Below are 21453 nucleotides of genomic sequence, written 5' to 3'. Positions count from 1 at the left end.
GTCTGGCTTTCTTTTTGTGCATGAACAACATGGAGGAATTTTAAATAGCTGATTTTGTTTATCAGGGAGCTCTTACAGGAAGAAGTTGCATTATAATTTATATTCCTAATTTTATTACATAACTGTCTAAAGGGCAGTGTATATATGCAGTTTTGAGCTCTGAAATTTTCATATGACAATCATTTTTCAAGGAGATCTTTGTTCTCAAATCAGCTTGAGAGTGGTAGGAGTTACAATGAGTGAGATAGTAAAAGGGAAGAATTAACCATTTCAAGAAATGTGCAACTTTTTTTTTTGTCCGGTCCTAAAAATCTAATTTAAACTTCCTTCACTCTTATATCACTTGTCCAGTTTAACCTAGTCCTCGACCATTGTTACAGGCATGTCTACATCCTAAAAAACTGATGCCACATAAGGGAGGAGAAAATATTTTTTTTTTGTTGGTTAAATGCTGCCATGTGCAAAGCTGATATATTGACTGGAGAAAACTTTTTTTGTGTGGAATTCTGTATTTCCTAGCTTAAATTGTCCCATTGAATGTTCAGTTTGTGTGGCAGTTTCTAGGTTCTCAGTTCATCAGAATTGTAACAGTGCTGTAGGAGAGACTGGTGGTGCACTAGATGTTTATTAGGACTCTGTAGTGTTTACCAAGAATTTGAGTACAGGGTTGTAGGACACAGCTGAGGCACACAATGTAGTTTTCAGCTGAAGAAGGCTGCACTGAAAAGCTCTATGCCAGCTTCTGTTAAAAGCAGGTTGTATTCTTCACTGCAGACATCAGATTTATATTTTTTTTTGGTCAGTTCCACTGATAAATGAAAATGAGCATCTGGAGGCTGTTGTTCACAATAGAAGAGGTAGCATCAAGTGGCTTAGTCATATGCAGTAGATTTTTTTAAGATGTGCAGGGAAAAAATAGTGATATATAGAGCCAGTTACTCTCTGTAGTATTGAATACACTTATTTCTTGTTCACAGAATGTTCTTTGCCTGGAGAGGAACTGTGGGGAGGCATTACCGATTTTTGAGATGGTTAAATGTATGGTTAAAATGGTTTTAACTTTTTTGTGTCAATGATGTAATTTTTTGTCAATCTGTTAATTATCAAATAATTTAAATTATGTTAATTATCATCTGAAAACAGATCTCAAAGGTTATTTTTCTAGAGATATCTGTAGAAATTCTGTTACACAATTCCTGTAGTTGATTTGCACTTTTAACTAGCAAAAATCTCAAGATGTGGAAGGTGATTCATGTGTTTCATGATCAATGTCTTATGATGTCCAAGAACTTAAGCATCTCATTAGAATAGGTAGCCTGAAATTTCACTTCCAAAACTGTGTCCAGTACCTGGGTTTTTTTGAGGGTTGTTATGTACTCATGTTGAGAAATGCCATTTTAAAAATTTGATATCTTTTTTCACTTCAAAAGTTATGAGACTGGCTGCTCCTATGCAAACTCATGATTTGGTCTATTTTCATTATTGTCTGCATGTATTTCTAATTTGTATGTGTGGATCCTGAAGGCAGAAGTGTTCAAAGCTTAGTCTTAATATCTTTTTGGAAGGGTATTTCTTCTTTACTTAGACACCAATATGCATTCGTAAAAATAACTCTTACTGTATTTCTGGAGCACTTTGATTTAGTATGAGCTCATGTCTGGAGCAATTTTCTCACAGTGAGTAACAAGAAGGAAAGGCACATCTGTTGCACCTAATTAATTTTTTTTTTTTTTGTATGTGTATGCTACATGAATATAACTGAAAACAGGAAAGGAACAGGATACTATTATGTAGAATCTTTGTATATTCTCTGTGTTTCCTCAGTGTGGCTGCATATGAGTCCTATGTCTACTTATTTTCATAATGGCTATTCCAATTAGAGACAGCTTTGGATCATTCAGCTCTACTTCTGTGACTTCTTCTAGAAGTCATATATAACCATTTTATTCTAGTAGAAAAGTGCATTTGGGAACAGTGTTTGTTTTGCAAATAAGTTTAATGTGTTGGCATTTCACTAAGCATTTACTTCTGTTCAAAACTTTTTATCTATTTTGACCTTTCTGAACTGTAGAACTAAATGTAAATTAAATGTACATAGAATTGTTTAGGAAAAATTTATAGTCAGATTATTAATAATTTTAATGTATTTTAAGGTATGTAATGCTGTAGTATTTACCTACCAAGTAAGCCAAATTGCCAGCAGTCCCATCAGTGAGGACTGTTATTGCCAATCATTCACTTATAATTCTTTCAGTGTGGAATGTTCTTTTTTCTGTGGTGGTAATACATTTTTGTTATGCTCTGAATACTAAAGTACTGCTTTAAATGGATTTCAGGAACTATAGTATAGAAAACTCTTAGGTCCCAGAGTTTCATCCTTTTGACTGGAGCTAACATATGTTGGACCACAGAAACACATGCAGTTAATTTTGCGGTCTTATTTGGGGGGGCGTGGTGGACGGGGGGTAGAAAATGTGGTGCATAAGTTCTTTTGACTTCAACTTTAACTCCTGGGATGCAGTAGGGAGTTCATTAATGCCTTAGTAGCCACTTGAGAGCCTAAAGAATATTTTTTTTTTTGGTGTGGAAAAATTTAAAATGCCAGATGATAAATATTGTAACAGTTGTACATGAGCACTTAAAGAATGGAATCAGAAGACTTGCACTAATGAATCCCACTGAATCTTTGAGAATATTAATAGACATATGATAATTTAGCTTTCATCTGTTTGTGTGTAAACAAATAATTCATTTGATGGTTCATTCTCTACCAAGCGTCATAAAGCTATGCTGAGAAAACAAAATGGCAACAAAAAATTTGTTTCCCACTTTTTTTGTTGACAGACGAAGCTGTGAGATACCAAACTGACACAGATTGCTCTTACAAATATTTTGGGTCCCAGAAAAGAAGTCCTGGTTAAAGCGAGCTAAAAATAGCTTAGGCTTCAGTTTATGATATCTTAATTACTTGCTGCAGAATTGTCATAATCAGAGGATTATGTTGTTCTTTTGAATGACTAGTCCAGTAGAATCAGATGATTGTAGTGTAAACAAACTAATTTAGGCTTTGAGTGGGATTTTTTTAAAGTATTCACTATTTACCCAGTTGTCATCCCAGTTAGGTTCTATTCTGGCTGCTTGAGGAAAATTAGGTCTTGTAAGCAAAAGCTGCTGGAGTTACAAAATGTTTTAGGTAGTAATCTTTCCATGATAATTTCATATAAATTAAATAGGAGATGATTTTGTTTACATATTGGGACACAAACTAGCTACTCTAATTTGCTTGTTCAAGCTGAATGTAAGGAAAGTAACATGAATTGGGGAAAACATGTATCTTTTTTGCTTTGTTTCCTCTGTGGTTGTTATGCAGGCTTCTGCAAAATTAGCTGTTAATATTTGTCAGAAAATTTGAAGAAACTAATTTGCAGCATTTGGCTTCTTATAAACCCTTCAACATAGACAGTATTGGTTATGTTGGTGTGATTTTTCAGGATCATATATTCCTAAATAAGAATGGAAACCTTTGGAAGAGGGAGACAAAAGCATGGTGAGTAACTCTTGTGTTAACCCAGACTCTTAATGTCCGGGTTTTCACATTGTTCCATCAGCATGGTATATGAAATAAGCACAAATACCTTCTCAGGATAGAAACGCTTACAAACAATTCTAGTTTTTGTTCACAAAACTATTTGCTATATATGTAAATGTTAAGTGTCTTTATGAAAACTGCTGCAGAATATTTGTTTAAAAAAAATGCAAAACAAAACAACCTTCTAAATTTCTTCCAGTAATTATTTTCTGTTTGAAAGCACAAAATACATTTAAAGAAAATGAGTGTAGATTTCTTTCTCTATACAGGAACTTTTCCTGAAATGTAGCCCAGGGAATTTTAAATTCCATGCATATTTGCTCTTTCAAACTGGATTGACTAATATGGAATTTACAGCAGCTAAAACACTGATGAAACTTTCACTATAATTAAGGATGAGTCTGAGTTTCTATTTGCTTATTTCTGGTAGTAATGGAGTAGTAGTGACCTTTAGTGAGGCTAATTAACACGTTCTTTTTCTGCAATGCATTTCAGAATGCTGTGATAACAGTAGAAAAATTAATATATGGTATCTGCTAAAATAATATTAAGAATATTACTCTTCTTACCTTCATCTTCCTGTTTTAATTTTGACGGTTGAGTAATGGCATGGGGTATACATTAAGTAATGTAACTGTCCTCTTCTCATACCAGGACTAGTCCTATTTAAAAGTCATTAAGTTTGGCTGTCTTTAGCTTGTGTAACTGCTGCGCTGTCCATATCTCTATATGCTTTCATGTTTTATGGGAAGAGAAACAATATTATTTTATTCAGGAAGTGGTTTTCCTTGTCTTTCAGTTCAAAGAGGTATTGTGCTTTTGATGAAAAGGGAGCTGTTGCTTTTACAAAATCTACTGACACTTAAGGAGAGACAGAGAAAAATGTAAACTGAAGCTTCTGTGTTTTAAAACTGGCATGTGGGTGAAGATGTTTGTTCAAAGTAGGAACTAGATCAAACCTTCATCCATTAAACTGAAAACCTTTGTATTGAAAGACATCAATATGCACTCCCCAAAGGTGGTGGCCTTTTCTTTTCCAACTCCATTTTACTGTTTGGCAGTGGTAATGCCACCCAGGGCTTTGTTTTGCTTCTGGTGCCTTTCCTGAGTCATCGTTTGCTTTCATGTGGGCTGTCAGACACCAAAGGATGGAGAAAGTGAAGGGGTTGACCCTGCAGGGTGTGAAATGCCCTCAAAAAAAAAAAAAAAAAAAGAAATTTATATAGAACAGCAGGTTGATAGTCTCCACAAGGATCTAAAGCTGGGGAATACCTGGAGGCCTTTGGGGAAGGCCAGGGAAGAGATGGGTTGTGCCTTGTGCCTCAGCGTCATGAGGGAGGGGAGCATTAAATGTTTGAGCTGATGATCTGAGTTTTTTAGATGTCAAATTCTCAAGTTACTTTCCTCATGATTTTCCTTTAATAACTAATTTTTTAGTCTTAGGTGGTGTGCTTGGTCTAACTGAGTGTATTTCACACCTGATTTCAGGAGATGACACATATCACATAGTCCAAGCAAGACTCAGCTGTGTTTGTAGAGTCAGATGGTTTAGTCTACACTAACTTAGCTATTCATATTCCAGTGCAGGGATTTGGAGAGTAGGGGAAGAAGTGAAATAATGTTTGAGAAATATCTTTACACATGGTTATTTTTTTTATTTATATTTATCTTAGTGTTTCTCTTCCTCTAGTGAACTGAAATGCAAGTTTATATAAATTTAAGACCTTAAGCTGAAAGCCTTATTCTCTGTGTCATGAACTATTCTGTCCCATTTTGAATAGTTTTCCTATGTGCAGGTGAGGTAACTAGAGATTTCTAAAAGATTCCTCTTTGTAGAAGAAAAATCATAGCTTATGTATTTAAAGGGAAGGTGTGAAGGAAACGATTGCTTATGATTTTGCTGCTTGCTGAAATTCCTCTCCACTGTAAATCACACTGACTTCCTTCAAAAGTAAGCTGGGGATGTGAACCCCAAATATTTCAGCATACTAAAAGCACAACTTTGAAATTTATTTTTCGCTGCCTGACAGTGATCTTTTCAATGGCTTTACAGTGGGCACAGAGGCAATTTTATATTCAATTGCTACTCTGTTAGCAACTTTTTGTTAGAATCACAAACTTTTGAGGAACTTATCTTTATTCTTTTCTATAAATGCCAATCTTTAGACTATTCTCTCTGCCAAAGAGTCAAGTGAGTGTCTCCAGTGAGAAAGCTCACCAAGTGGCTTGGGTGAAGACAGGGAGTTGTACTGAGGGTTGGTAGGACACTGAGCCACAGAGTGCTCATCTCCCACTGCCTTCTGCTGAAGCACTCACTGCAGAGGAAAAGTCTACCCACCTGCATAGTTTTAAGTCTCTAAAAATTGAAAACTGTGGAAGCAGAAATTAATTCTTGCTCCTTTGAAGCATTTTAAATATTTTTGCAGTCTTGTAATTGTACTTTGCTCAATTGCTTGCATAATGACATTATAACAAAAGATTTTTGATATTTAGTGTGAAGTTCTGGGAGAGTAAAGAGCTGGTGACAGCGAGATTTCCAGGATTGATTTTTGCCACATCATGGCAGTGTTGAAAGTCAATTGAAAATCCGCTAAGATTTTCATTTGACAAAATATGTATGTTTGTACATCTTTGCAGGGTATATGCTGACAGAATGAGTATGCTTTCAAGTATTTAAAAATGTTGCCTGAATAGAGATAAATGTAATAATATTTTAAGTTAAACATGTTACTACCCTTGCTGAATCAAGAATATAACACAAGTAGCTATAAGCCAAAGTGCGAAGTCAGTAGAAGTTACTTATGCATGGTGGTTAATTTTCTCGGTTTTTAAAATTCTGTTAGTCCTCATTGTAAAGATTGGTTCAGGAAAAAATTAAAAAAAAGAAAGTGAAATAGGAGAGTTACACCTTCAGATACTTGATGGTGGGCTTCACTGACAAAATTTTCTCATTTCTGTTTAAAGAAAATAATGCTATGAATAAAAATATTCAGAGCTTTTTGTTTTAGAAATTTGGTAATGTTCTTTTAACCTTAACTCTTTTGAGGAATTTTTGTTTCTTAATCTGTTGGTATATGGTAGGACTAATTGTATCAAGAGGCATTTTCAGCCATTTGACATTGTGTGCAAAATAATGTGTGTATATATATATATATATTTTCTTTGAGCCCTCCTTCCTACCTGTCTTGCTAAAATTAAGCAATTGTGTACTGAAATATGTGCAAAGGCAGAGGTTCTCTTTCCTGGCAGTCTCCCTGCCTCCCATCTCCCCTGGACTCCCCTCTCTTCCACAGAATTTCCGCCTATTTCTGGTTTGGGGTAAATGATCTGGACACATGGGCTGCGTATGCGTAACTTATAGGCAATAATAGGTACAGGACATACAGGGAGGGGAAAAAAAAATGAAGCAAAATACTTACATTTTTGAACACTGACCTGGAGAAAGGTCTCTTAAAGTAGGATTGAGTGCATGAAGATAAATTTAAAGCCACAAAGAAAATTGTAGCATACCTAATAAGTCAAGGTACCTGCATTCATTTTGGCCAGTTGTACCAGCTTAATATGATCCAAGGTCTGTGCCTGATTGTAGGATTATGGGATTTTTAGTTCTTGTTTGAAACCTGTGACTTCACTGAAACCAGGGTGCATTTACAGAATACCTGTGCTGGCACAGAACATGTTTCGCGGGAGAAACTGGAAGTCCTCACCTCAGGGAATATCAGTGCTCCTAGAGAGAAAGCTCAAGTGCTGGAAACATGTCCTATTTTAGCTGTTCATGTTTCACTTGTTACTTAGTTTGTTAATAAAATGTAGCAAAAGCATTATTTATAGGGAAGACAGAGACATGTACTGGCAGGGTAGTTTTGAACTCAGCTGGAAAGTATGTAGATTAGTTTGTACTTGGGATGGAGAGGCCAGCAAGAGCTTGTTTTACCCAGCACCAGGAATTGCTTTATTTTAACAAAAAAACCAAACCTGTTTCTTCAACTACTTATCTGGAACAGAAAGGAAAGGTATTAAAAGAAGGCCCCCAAACTCTAATGGAAATCTGAAATATTTTTTTTTTCTGAAGTCACAACATCAAAAAAGTTGTTCATAGTTTGTTGTTGTCAGTACGTCTAAATTCACAATTTTGTTTTTCTGTGGATCACCTGGATCAATGTATTTTATCTACACATTGATACTGTTCATGATGTCGGTGCAGAACAAGTGGCAGTTTGTCACATTTGATATGTGTTTATGCTTGGTAAGAATGTGAATAGTGAAGGTTGTACATTATGTTTTTCTTAGCTCTGTTAGCCAGGCATCTTGCTCCCATGGAGCAATCTCACTTAAAGGAAAAAGCAGGTGGGAGTTTTTGGGTTTTGGAGCTGATTCAATTTTGCTAGAATAATAATTAGGGGTAAAATGAATGAAAGCTATAGCAAGAAAGAAAGAAATAATTGAAAAAGGGACAGAAGTCCTACTACTGATGAAAAGTAAATACTCTTCCCTGGACAAAGTGACAGCTGAATGAAGTGAAGAACCTGTACTGGGAAGCAGTTATCTGAATTGATGTTTAAGCTTTTAAAAGTCTTTTAGCAATTATTACCCAGTTCCTTGGGAAATTGCCTTAGCAACTGAATGTGAGTTATTGAATACTGCAACATCTTCTGTATCCATACAGAGACTTTGCTTACAGTGCTCCTTCACTTCTTCAGCACAGCACTTCAACTTGAAGGAAACTTATTTTCTATGAATATTTATAGCTTGTTCTTTTAAAAAAAGTTTTATTGATTTGATTACTGCTTCCACTGAACACAGATAAAAAGAAAGTACCAAAAGGAGATCAGCCTCTGTCTTGTCATTTCTTGAATACTACACATTTTATTAATGTCAGTCTAGATTTTCCTGTTGTTATTCATAGCTGAAAAAGAGAGGTATTGGTAACTGAGAGCTTTTTAATAAAATGTTTTTTTTTTCAGGCTTGAGCCATAACATTATAACACTCAAAATAAGATATTGATGTTTCTATGAAACAGAATTATGGAATAGTGCTAAAAATTGGCATTTTGCATGTTGGAATCCAGATAACACAAAAGGGAGTGCTGTGATGAGCAATGATATTAAGTAAACAGCAGCACTTTGACAACATAGTTCCCAAATCACTAAAACTATTAAGAGAATTGACTCTAGAAGCTATAGTGAGTGATAAAGTAATTATGCCTAACTTCTGTAAAGCAGAGATTTTCAGTTTCACAGCAGATCAGTTTAAAACAGAGGTACCTTCACCTCTGTGTAATTTCATAGGGCACTTCTTCAGCAAGATTCATGCAGCAATTTCATCAATTACGTGTACAGAAAAGTATAACTTTTAAATTGAAGAATTAACTTGGAGGTGTATTAGCCACGTACCCATAAAGGAATCCACAGGCAACAGCTTGTGAGCAATGGCTGTAAGATAAAGCTTTTGCATGTGTGAGGATTCATGAATATATGTAATACACAAATATTGTGCTTTCACTGCAAGGGTATTCATATTCAATTCATCTAAGTATTCAGATTTGCAAATAATCTTTCTCCTTATTCAGCCTTCAGACCCTCTTACACTTTGTTCAGGAATATATGTGTCTGCACATGTGCATGTGTGTTGGTCCTGACAGAAGGGGAGTACATAGATTTTGTAAATATTCACAACAGATTTGTGTGGTTTCGAACAAGCTTGACTGAGGTGCTTTGAGGACCATAGATGCCAAACATTCCCTAGTTAAGGATCAATATAATGTGATTGTATATTCCTCAGCCACAGATTTGGTGTGAGTTATGGACCTAAATGATACAGAGGATTTTGGTCTTTCCCTCTGTGCTTCAGTTACCTATTTGTAAAAAAGAGAATAGGAATTTTCTAGATACTTTACAGTGTTGGGAGGGCAAGTCACACGGAAGACTGAAAATACCCTTATACTATTCCTAACCAAAGCCATAAAAACTCATGAAGTATTTATTTGTAAATATATATGACATGGGCATACACAAGCATGTCAAACTCTGGAGTGTAGGACAGAGTTAAGAAGAGAAAAGGGATCAGTGTAAAAATGCAGATGGTTCCACACAATGAATACAAAAATACAAGTTTTAGTATTTCGGCAGTGTATGTAGAGATTTCCACATAGGCAGTATGGGTATGTATACTGCCTTTTTGTTTAATGATTTTGTCCAGATCATTATTTATGCTAAAATGGCTATCTTATTTATCTATGAATAAGTGCATGTCTTTGCCTTAGCACTGATGGGCAGGCATGTATTTAAAAGCTAATCTCCTGAGCCCAAGTGGTGATCCAAAGGGAAAAAACATCTTAGCTACTTAAAAATTCAACAAGGTAGCTTTCATAAAGATTTCGTCAGATAGCTCCTCAGGGCCTGGAAAAAAGCATCTTTTGATCTCTTAAAATCAATTTGACATTCAGTATCAGAACAGATGCGTGCCCTTTGGAAAGGGCAGTGGCTGTAAGCGAGCCGCAGTCAGGGTGGGTGGGCAGTACTGCCGCCGGCTGCACACCCTGCCCGGCGGCTGACGCCGAGGGCACGGCGGCCGCTTCACCGGGTTCCGGCCTCGTGCGGTTCAGCAGCCAGGAGTAAAGCTTTTCCTCAGAGTCTATGCAGTCTTCTCAGTGTCAAGTTTCTGTAACCCATTTTTGTGTCGTTAAGGGTATGCCTGTTCACGAAATCCTTTCTTTCGGTGCTGAGCTGTTTCATCAGTTGCCCACCTTCCCAAACCTACAGCTGGGAGTGATTTCTCATATCTCAAAATATATGACATTATTTTGGTATAACTTTCACTTTGTTTGCTACCTGATGGATGATGTCTTGTGTAATCTGAGGTATGTCAAAAACAGTGAGAAAACATTTAACTGTTATTTGAATTTACATTTTCTTGTTTGGAAAGGAAATTTTTCAAACCTTCCCCAGACCTTTCAATCCCACTTGAGCTATTTAATATAAATGAATCATAAGTGGTGACACTATTTCCCAGTTAATTTTGCAAGTAAAATCTAGTCCTAGAATTCTCAAAAGCACCTATAATCTCTCATATGAGAAATACTTAATTGCAGCCAGCTAGTTTTAGTAGATGCCCTGCTTTGTGTAGGATTTTTCTGTGAAAATATATTCATTTGGAGTCTCTATTCTTCTAACTTCACCTTGAAAATATGGATCTGAGAGCTTTCTAAAAGGCAGAGATACTGGTTAACTAGAAAGCCAAGGGGTCTTTTTTCCTACTTGAAACAGAAATTATTATTTTTTTTTTAAATGGTTGCCAATCTTCCTTTTTATGAAGGTTTGAATGCAAAGACAGTCCAATCATCTGAACAGAAGTGTCTTGTCAATTGTGTGAGGACTTCTAGCATTTCAAACTTTTCTATATTTGCAATATAGTCTCTTGTTTGTCATGGTAGGAAAAGAAACCCAACTAGTAGTTTGAAACTTCAAACATTGTTTTGCTCAAATGCAGTAATATATTTGTAGTTATCAGTTACTAATTTCTACTTAATAGCAAATCTATTTCAGATGGGAAAGGCATTTTCATCCTCAAAGGAATACGTCAAAAAAAGGATATGAGAATAAAAATGCCTATAAAGTCTTTTTCCCCTTCTTTCCATTTAGCATATCCTTGCTTCTGTTTCTATTGCTGACCAAAGGGACTGAGCTTTGCTTTGAATTTGAATTGAATCTTGGAGGCTGTAGGGGTTTTGGAGCTGAAACTGTGGAATATGTTATTTTTGTTGAATGGAGCAATTAGTTACAATCTACTTACAATTGCCTTTTATTCTTAATTCACTCCGGGGTTACTGGAAGCTGCTCCTAAAATGCATTTCTTGTCCACAGCTGCCTGTCAGAGACAACGCATTCTAAATGCACAAAGTCCTTTTGGCATTGGAGGCATGCTAAGCATTAGTGGGATGTGAAAGGGATTTGGTAAAACTAGGAGGCAAATCATGCTCCTGGTTATGGAAGTGGGGAGTGTGCACCGGGGTAGGACAGTCTGAAGATGGTACAGACATTATCTTGAGTGAAACTCAACCCCTTGTGCAAGTTAAGTTTTGTAGTATGTACTGCTCATTGCAGCTAGCGTTGGTTAAAAGCTCTTCCCAATAAAGTTAGCAAGTTTAAATCAAGTGCTTTGTTCATTTCCATGTTCAGAAACAAGTGTATTGGTTATACTGGTGGAACCAGATGGTTCTAGGAACTACCCACTTAGGAGAAACAGAGAAAGAGAAGGTGCACAGGACTGAAGTTGTGCAGAGTAACTGAGATGCTGAGGCCACCTGTTTGGTTATAGTGTGCCCTGGCCCCGGGGGAGGCAGGAGACAGCAGGGAGCGTGGCGTGATGTGGCCAATTCCCTGAGGTTTCCCAGTGAGCAAGACAGCCATAGATGGACTTTATGTCAGCCTCTGGGGCAGAAGTGAGGGGCTCTGAAGTGACAGCACCGAGCTCAGGAGCTGCTACCGTGGTGCCAGGCGTTCCTGCCCTGCATGTGGGGAGAGCTGCCTGGTACACAAGGGTATGTGGTGGCATTCTGTGGCCATGTGCCCCTCCAAGCACAGTGACCAAAATGAAGTTTTCGTTGGATTTTATCTAGCATCAGAATTCTTTTTTCTTTTTTTTTTTTTTTTTTTTCCCTTGTAAGAAAGGAATAATGATTTTCTGAGACAAAACCCTCAGGAATTGCATCAACCATATGAAATATAAATGTTTCCTCTCCCGTTGTGTAAATGATGGATTAGCTTTTCACTGGAGAAACCAAGAGTAGGATGTAAGGACAATTTGTGTAACTCATGAAGTAGGCTGTGGTGTACAACAGAAGACAGTTATAAAACATGATACTGTAGGAAATACGATTGATGTGTGATGGAAACCCCTTGGTAGATCAGCTCACTAAAGTACAGGCTCTATCATGAGACCACCATGGTTTGTATTATGTGCAGTGATCATCTGGACAGAGATGGACTACTACCTGTTGGAATATTTTATCCAGTAATGTGAGAGATTTTTTTTTTTAAGTATAATTAGTAATACAAGATTTTCTTTGTTTATGGAAGAAAAGCATTTGTCATTTTTCAGGATGGAAAGCAAGAATTTGAGTGTAGAAATGAGGTACCATCCTTTTCTTGAGCAAGACATGACTGTGATTTAGGGATGAAAATACATAGAGCTGAACATGAACCTTGTGTCCTCATACCAATTAGCAGCAGATGAGAAGTATGCTACAGCAGGAATTGTCTCTGTAATAGCTCTGGGGTGCACAGAGAGTGCCAGTTTGCTTTATGAAGCTAACTGAGCAAAACTACCTGCTTGGCATGTTCATCACTGAGCTGATATTTTGTCACCATTATGAGATGCCACTTTTGTAGAGCAAATGAATACAGTTCTTGAACAACAACAAAAAAAGAGTGATTTCCAAATCCCTTAGTACCTAGTACAAATTCTACAAATCTAGTATATCCAGACCCCTGAATCTGAATTGCATTAAGACCCCTCAGGAATTGCACCCTGGCAAATATTCAAGCTCCTGTTGATGCATAAACAGGCATGGTTATGGAAACAGAGTAGCTTGGATCTGTTTGTCCCTTTATGGTTGGTGATGAGCTAATTTTATTTTAGAACTCAAGGGTCTTTTCTGCTTGGTGCATGAAGGGACAGATTGAACTCAGTGGAGCTGAAATTTCCTGAATTAAAATAATCAGTAATTTTAGCCTTGGCTCTGGGTTAGGGAAGGATACTAGGTTGGTCTAAAGGCACTGTGACTTTTTTCCACTTGCCTGAGACAGACTTTTGTTTCCATTATATTAGTGCAGGGAAAATTTACAAAGTTGGAGGACTCCACAACCTGTAACTGAGGATATTTCCTGTAATATTGTCCTTTTTGTTTAGCTTGACAGGGTTTATTAGTCATGATTTGGGGAAAATTTTAATACCAACTTTTTTATTTTTTAAATCTAACTGAACTCTATCAACCTTGCATTTATTGTTTACACAATTACTATCTGGAAACTGGCATTGGGGCAAAATATTTAGGAGTAAAATATATTCCAAGTGTGATTTTATTTTTATTTTAATGAAGTTGAGTGAGGTGCAGCTTTGTCTCCTGTGTACTGAAAGGAAAAAGTAGTTTTGACAACAGCTTTGATGTAGCTTACCTACATGAGAGCAGAACCAAAAATTAAGGTAACAGGTTTCATAAAGAAAATCTCTGTGTTGCTTTAGCATGCTCAAAATAGTTAAATACAAATTCTGATAAAGAGCAAGATAATAATTAAATGTGCTTTATATTGTAGAAGTTTACAGTCACATTGTGCCAAAATACCAAGCTATTTTAAAATAAGAATACATTGCAAATTCTCAGTAGAGTTGATACAAATTTTATCAGCTTTTTCACGGTAAAGTTGGACTTTCATTGAATGATTTTTGTGTATATGAAAGCATCTCATGCAAAACTTAAGACATTAGGAAACAAATTTCTCAATTATATGCTGAAATATTTTGCTTTTTATTTATAAGTTATTTTTTCTACTAAAAAAAGTGGTTTGTTTTTTAAAGATGGTTTTGTTTAATTTCTCCACGGAAAATAACCCATTTTCTGACAAGTTCTCCCTCTGGCCTCCTTTGAAGTGTGCATTGGTGTGCTGAAAACTGAAACAATGTCAAAAATGCTAGAGTGTTACTACTGCTGCTCCCCCATAACATGAGTGATCCTTTAGAGGAGAAAAACTTTTGAACTAAAACTGAGGACTGCCGCTCATGAAACCTGCCTGTAGGGTTCTGCCTGTGCAACCTTGGCCAAATCATGAAAAAGCCAACCCTTGGAGATGCAATTGAGGGTGTTTCACAGGTGGCTGGGGCCCATGCTCTTTATATTTCAGTTTCTCCGTTCGAAGTGGACCATCAGCAACCAAGGTATCACAGGCATATGACAGTGCGCTTTTACACGAGCCAGTGAAGACAAAATGATTTCCACTTTCAAATGGACAGAGCCGTGAACTGTAAACTGTTTCTCCAAGCTTTGTTTGCAACACTGAAAGAACCAAATCCTTCAATAATGAAGACTCTAAGCTGTCCCATTAATGCTAGTAATCCCTGTTTTACTCATCCAAGTGAGTTTTTTTCAGGCTGTTTCACTTTGAAACACATCATATCTGAAGGAAAATTGTATCTTCTAAACAAGTACTGCAGCCTGCCAATTACATGTCCAGTAATAGACTTTTTCGGGTAGCAGAGGATAAGGCATAGCTTAACCAGTTGGTACTAACTGCATGTAGTAGATAAGAAAAGCTGCCATTTATTTAAAATAAAAAAAGTATTTCTCTAAGTGTTTTTCTTTTCCACAGTATGCTTATAATATAAAATAAGTTGGTGAATTGTATAGCAATTTAATTTTAGCTCAGAGAGGATTGTATGACCTACACATTCATTTGATTTTTCACAATGTTTGCTGTGTCATATGGTTAACTTGGTTTTAACCATTCTGTTCCTGCTGTTCTTTTAAAATGTGTAATGTAATATATGTAACTTCTTAAACATCTCAAGTTGTTTGTGATTTAGGCTTTGGAAACATCTCCCCACGCACACAAGGTGGAAAGATATTCTGTATCATCTATGCCTTATTGGGAATTCCTCTGTTTGGTTTTCTGTTGGCTGGTGTTGGAGATCAACTAGGGACAATCTTTGGAAAAGGAATTGCCAAAGTAGAAGATACCTTTGTTGTGAGTATGCTGACTGCCTCATTTGTTCATATTGCTCATTGTTCTGAAGTTAACAAATGAAATGGAAAGTCTGAAAAACAAGGTATAGCTCATCATTGTAGCTAGGTGTATAGCAAAAGGTAGGAAGAACTTTGAAGTCTCAACATGTTATTGAATACTTCTGAGAATTGGACGAAGCCCAACATCTACCATAATTATGGTTGGGAAGAACAACGGTATCTGAAATTTTTTTTTTTTTTTTTTTTCCTCTGCCGTTATACTCCTGAGCTTGCTGTGATGCTTAGCTTTAAAGGTTTCCATGTAGATTGTGATAGGAAATTAGTGAGTCAGAGATGGAAGAGGGGAGTTGTAGCGGTAATGTGGAAATTACTGCTGCTACTTTGATTCACAGATGATGTTTGGTGTCTGAGTCTAAAATCATAATTCTTAAAATATCTACTCAGATGCCATCATGCCTGATGAAATGCTTATAGTCTGTAGGCACCTACATTTCCAGATTTACAGGTCTGTAGGTGACTAAAGCTTTGGGCATTCATAGAAACAGGACAGCCTAAATGGTACAGAGTCTGTTGGTGTTTCCCTGACATTTGGTCTCCTCAATAGACTATAGGATGTTCTACAGTTTAAGGTATTTTCAGCCTCTTCTGCTATACTGCTTAGCACAGCCTAGATGTTCATGCTCTTCATTTTCTTTGGCTACTGATTTTTAATTATTCATGCAAAGTGACACAGCTTCAGTAGGGGAAGAGACCTGTGAAACAGACTAGAAGCTTGTGCAGATGTTGATGAAGTTCAGCCATAGCCAGTCCTTAACAACCAAGTGCCTTGAATTTTAGCAGAGGAACTTAATTAGTATGTTTCACACAGAGAAAAGTTCATTAAGCTTGTATTTTACTAATGCAGTTATTAAAAATGTATTTACTGATATTTTTGATGCATAGAATAAATGGCATAATGAAACTTAATAAGATTAATTATTTAGATGTTTTACTAACCTTTAATAAGGTGTTATAGGTTGAAGTATTACCTAATGTTCAAAACACATTAAATACTATTCACTTTTTGATATGTAGAACATGTCATACCTAGTGAATACTTATTAAGCAGCCTGACTTTGTAGCTGTTCGCATCAGCACTGCAAATGTTAGAAGGATTATTTTTCTACAACAAGCCCTAATCTTGCATGCAGGACACCTTTTGCGCATAGAAAGTGTCTGCCATGGCTTTATTTCTGAAGCAAAGCAAGCTGGGGCTGTGCTGAGTAGTCGTATGCAACAGCTAAAGTGAAGATTGAAAGCTTTTTAAGAAAAGGCAGGTATTTTTGACTTTAGAACATCAGTTCATGTCCAGACAAGGTACTGGTAAATAACATTCATTTCCATTTGAGAAGTGTCTAAAAAAGACAAGAACATTCAATAAGAACATTATTTTATCCTTTGTGGTTTTTTATAACTGAATTTTATTTTTTGCTTAAAAGTAAAAAAAAAAAAAAGTAATTGAGAACAATTTGCATGTCTTCTAGCCCATTGCTCATAGGGATAATGGTTTTCCTTTTTTTTTGTAATGGATTCATCCCTACAACAGGAATGCCCTGACAAAAAGCAGTATCTTGCCCCCTTTTGGCAATAGCTGAATGAAAACATTGGTCTATATCTTGCTGTCTGGATCACTCCCTTGTTCTGTTTACTAGTTCTACAAAAGAACTGGGAGATGCTAATGAGTCACAGCAGAGAATTTCACGTTGCCATAACCCAAACTACTACTGTGATTTGGGTTAAAAAAGCTGGACCTTGGTCATGTTGACTCTAAAACATAGTTTCCATTGGCACTAAACTTAAATACAAGAAAACATTGTGAACACTCTGATTTAATTTCTGGTCTTCTCTTGTCAGGGTTTCCAGTTTTGTGCATTCCCTTGCTTCTTTTAAGTTGAACCAATGTGCTTTGGATGGATGGGAAACTCTGGAAAAATGTAAAATTGGCAGGGCATGTCAAATGGGACTTTGCAGTGGTCTGTTCTATCTTTGGTACAGGTTAAAACCAAAATCATTAGTATCTTCCACAACAGATAAAGGACTTGGTTCATTAAATCTACAGATTATCTCAAGATGGGGAGAGAACTAAAAGTTGGAGGACAGAATTAGAATTCAAAATGATCTTGGAAAATTTTGAAAAGCAGTCTGAATATATAATTCAAGGAGGACAAATTAAAAGTACTATATAAAGGAATACAAAAATATGCAATTACATGTCAAGGAACAGCTGTCTAGGTGCGATTTTGAAGAAATGTTCTGAGGACTCTAGGGGCTCATGTGCCAGCATGAGTTAATGTCACACTGCTGTGAAAAAGTATACATAATAGAAGTGTAAATAAATACAGGCAAAGTATAAGAAAGGTTCCTTCCATTCTGTTTTGTGGGGGTTTTTATATCTACTTTTGAGTACAAAACTTAACATGGATTAGTTTTCTGGAACCAAGCGATAGCAACAAGAATAGACGGGTGAAGAAAGACTGAAAGAAATGCATTTGTTTGCTCTAAAGAACATATAACTGAAAGAAAACACCTGTAAAAGTTTGCTGGAAAGAGCAAAATGGAAATTTCTTTGTTTGTCTTGGATAAGACCATAAATAGTGGATTTAAACTGAAGGAGATGCAGGTTAAGCATTAGGAAAACTTTCTGGTGACAAGAGTAGTTAAGCATGATCACATGTTGCCTGGCCAGTAATGTGTCTGCAGTGGCTTAGGTGGGGTTTCTTTTGTCTTGGGGCAGGTTTGGAAAAGGTGATCTCCTCACATGCCTTCCAGCTGCATTTTCTGGGGTTGTGTATAGCCAGTTACTTGATTAGAGAGAACTGTATGGTTAAAATTCACCTTTTTTATTCCGTTATTTGTGGATGCACAGTAGAGACATCTTAGGTGCAAGAACTACTTGAAGCTCACTCAAATATCTAGCCCACACTCAAAACTTTAGCATAATCAGCTGTTAATATTAATGAATACAACACATGCCACTCACTCATACCACAAACATGGCCACAATGAAGAGTCCAGCCCTGCTCTGCATCTCTTGCTGAGAAATGTTTCCTAGGATAGTTATGTATTCTGAAAGGATTTTTTTTTTTTAAAGCCTAAATCCCTGCTTGGACTTTCCTGTTTGAGAATTATAATACACTTGTCCTCTTGAGCAATGTAGTGCATACTGTACAGTGGTGCAGTTTTATTAACGATGGGTTTCCTCTCTTTCCCCTTCCCTTTCCAGAAATGGAATGTGAGTCAGACAAAGATTCGCATAATTTCAACAATAATATTCATACTGTTTGGCTGCGTGCTGTTTGTTGCTCTTCCTGCAGTTATATTCAAGCACATAGAAGGCTGGAGCACACTAGATGCAATTTACTTTGTGGTTATCACTTTAACTACGATTGGATTTGGTGACTATGTTGCAGGTAAGATTTTCTCATAACTCTTTATCTGATAATATTTTGCACAGTGATATAGGTTCTGCTTTTTTTGTATTATTTTGGGACAGGCACATCTCTGTTGTGGTGCCCTTCTCCCAATTTTACCTTTTATCATTCTTGTGTCAGTGCGTGTGAGAGGGCCTACCCTCATCTTGGATGATGTGGCAGGCTAGCAATAGGAGGTGGGACAGTGAAATGCATGGTACCTGTCTCTGCATATTCCATTTCTTGTTTTTCTGTACTGCTAAAAGATGATTTGCTTAATTTTTAGGTAGATTTTTTTTTTTTTGTTCTTACAGATTGAGTGAAGTGCAATAATTAATACAGTACTTTAGTCTGCTGAATGTATTTTATTTTCAGCTGGAGTTGCTTAAAGTGTATCATCCTGTGAAGTTATATGACATAATTTTTATGTGCATTTCTTACTTTCAAAATATTGTCCCAGAGCTCTATTTCTGCCATCGGACTGTTTCTCTTGCTGTTGGATCCTGTTTCTGTGCTTGCTTTCTTTTGTTATGTATGCATTTATCCATCCATGTTTTGTGATCTAAGGAGAAGGTTTAGCACAACACATAGATAATGTGTCCAATTTTTATGCCTCTATTAACCCAGATTGGAATGGTTGCAAGTAACTTTGTCAAACTGAGCTAAAAAAACCTTGGTCCAGTTCTCTGCATCAACTTTTTTTCCTGAAAAGATGTTAAGAGATGTTAGACCTCTTCTCAGTTGTTATATGTTGCCTGTGCTGAGAAAGTGTGTTGATCCAAGTCAGTGATGTGTTGAGGTGAGGATTAGAAATTGAGAGCTTTGTGCTCTGAGTCTGACTTGCTTTCTTCTGCCTGATCTCATGCTTCTCCTGATGATGCACCAGCATCTCTTTCATGAGATGCTTCTGTCTCACCTATGAAATCAGTGCGAGGCAGAGGTGGTAGCTGAGGAGGACAGCAGTGCTGGGCTGCTGTCGGTGAGCTACTCTGCTGGAGGCAAGTGTTTCTAGTACACATCCATGTGGTGTGGGCTCTTTCCATGTCCAATCTGTAGCCATGGCTCTTGTATGGGTCCAAGTGCACCAAGGGGAGGGTCTCAGGCTGGGTAGTTCCTCCAGGTGACTTGCAGGTCTGCCTGAAGTTTGCGTCAGTGGTGGGAATGTGATTAGTCTTGTCACTTGCAAAAGTTTTTCAGGTTGGTGAAGCCCCAGAGACCTCTGAAGTGTCTGAACTGTTTGGCATATTCATAAATGAATTTTGTAAAATGGGGGAAATTCAACTACTGTTGAAGATACTAAGTTATGCAAGCTGTTTAAAAACAACAAAGACCATGTAAGATGTTGCCAAAGTTTCTTATCATTTGTAGAAGTGGGCTGTAAAATGGAAAATTAAATTTATTTGGATGCTTACTCTGGTTTTTGAGATGTTTCCATATTTCTTTTGGATGTATCTCACTGATTTATTCCTTTCCTTTTATCTTTCTCATACTGTTTTTCTTATTTCCATTTTTTGTCTTCAGGAATTTGTGATTCTGGTCAGATTCTAACTAGCACCAAATAAAAAAATTTATGCTGTTGCCAAGCCAAGAGTCTGGGTGTTTTAGACTTTGAGTTCCCGAGGGGTACGTTTATGTCAGGGAATAAAAATAGTAGTGTATAAAGGCCCGGTTATATTTGCTGTAAAGCATTATCTGAAATGGCCCACTTGGCTCTAACTAGAACACTGAGTGCATTCATCATTACTCTCATTACAAATTTCCACGGATTTTCCTATTTGTAGACCACTTGATATCATAATTTGTTCCTACATCATGTCTGTTTTTTAATTTTACCAGAAAACACTTTCTCTTTCTACAGAATGTCTTTAAATTACATTGTTCCATAGCTTATGGCCTTTTATGGTTTGCTTCATGTATATAAATGTGTATGTGTATATATATATTTTAAAGGTCCACTGTAAATGCATGATGCCAAAATGTCATGAGTGTTGAATTTTCCTTTAGAGTAACATGCACAAGACTTGTATATGTACTATAATATGTTATTGACTTAAAGTTTCAGCATGTGGGAACTGGATTTATACTTGCAGAGATGATGCTCAAGAGAAACAGGGTTAGATGACTCTCTCATAACTGGAAGGTTAACATTGCCACTGGACTGTATTTTGTCAGAGATTAAGTTGACAATATTGTCATCTTTGTGTGGACTAACATACTTAGTTTATGGCAGATGACTTGAAGCGTTTTTCAAAAAGGTCCATTTGTTTTCTTATCACTCCAGTACATAATTGTCTAGTTAAATAAAAATTCTGAAAAACAGGTAAGATATTCATCAGCTATGCTTTGTATTGCAGAAGCTTACGGTCATCGGTGTGCATAGATACTAAGCTATTTGAAGAAAGGTGACATTACATCTTCTCAGTAGAGCTGACAAAATTTGTTTTAAGGTCTAGGTTTCCTTACAAATTTTGATGAAGTATGCAGAATATTTTGCACACTAACAAATTAGTAAGTTGTCTTTGATTTTTTTTGGTTTGCTTATTTTTCTTTTAGGTAAGCCATAACTACTATGCAGACACTAAGGGCCGTTGACATTTTTGTGGTAGGCTTCAACGAGAATGCTCTCCTTAAAGTTTAGGAAAGCTGAGTGCCATAAACAGAGACAAAACAGGCATGT

At 36.6% G+C, this 21453-nt stretch overlaps 1 protein-coding gene across 3 annotated transcripts in view; it reads left to right on the top strand.

The window, feature by feature from the left end:
• The window catches only part of KCNK2 (potassium two pore domain channel subfamily K member 2), a 106859-nt gene that overhangs the window by 61723 nt on the left and 23683 nt on the right, over positions 1-21453 (top strand). For all 3 annotated transcript variants that reach the window (XM_032989539.2, XM_042789854.1, XM_042789855.1), the window contains exons 5-6: positions 15168-15328; positions 18590-18776. In XM_032989539.2, coding sequence (XP_032845430.1) covers positions 15168-15328; positions 18590-18776 — 348 coding nt within the window. The remainder of the gene's footprint in view (positions 1-15167; positions 15329-18589; positions 18777-21453) is intronic.

This window comes from Tyto alba, unplaced genomic scaffold, assembly GCF_018691265.1.
Source record: "Tyto alba isolate M040663 unplaced genomic scaffold, T.alba_DEE_v4.0 Super-Scaffold_16, whole genome shotgun sequence".
NCBI classification, from domain to species: domain Eukaryota; kingdom Metazoa; phylum Chordata; class Aves; order Strigiformes; family Tytonidae; genus Tyto; species Tyto alba.
Note: the sequence above shows the minus strand (reverse complement) of the source record. Positions and strands in the feature narration are given on the sequence as shown.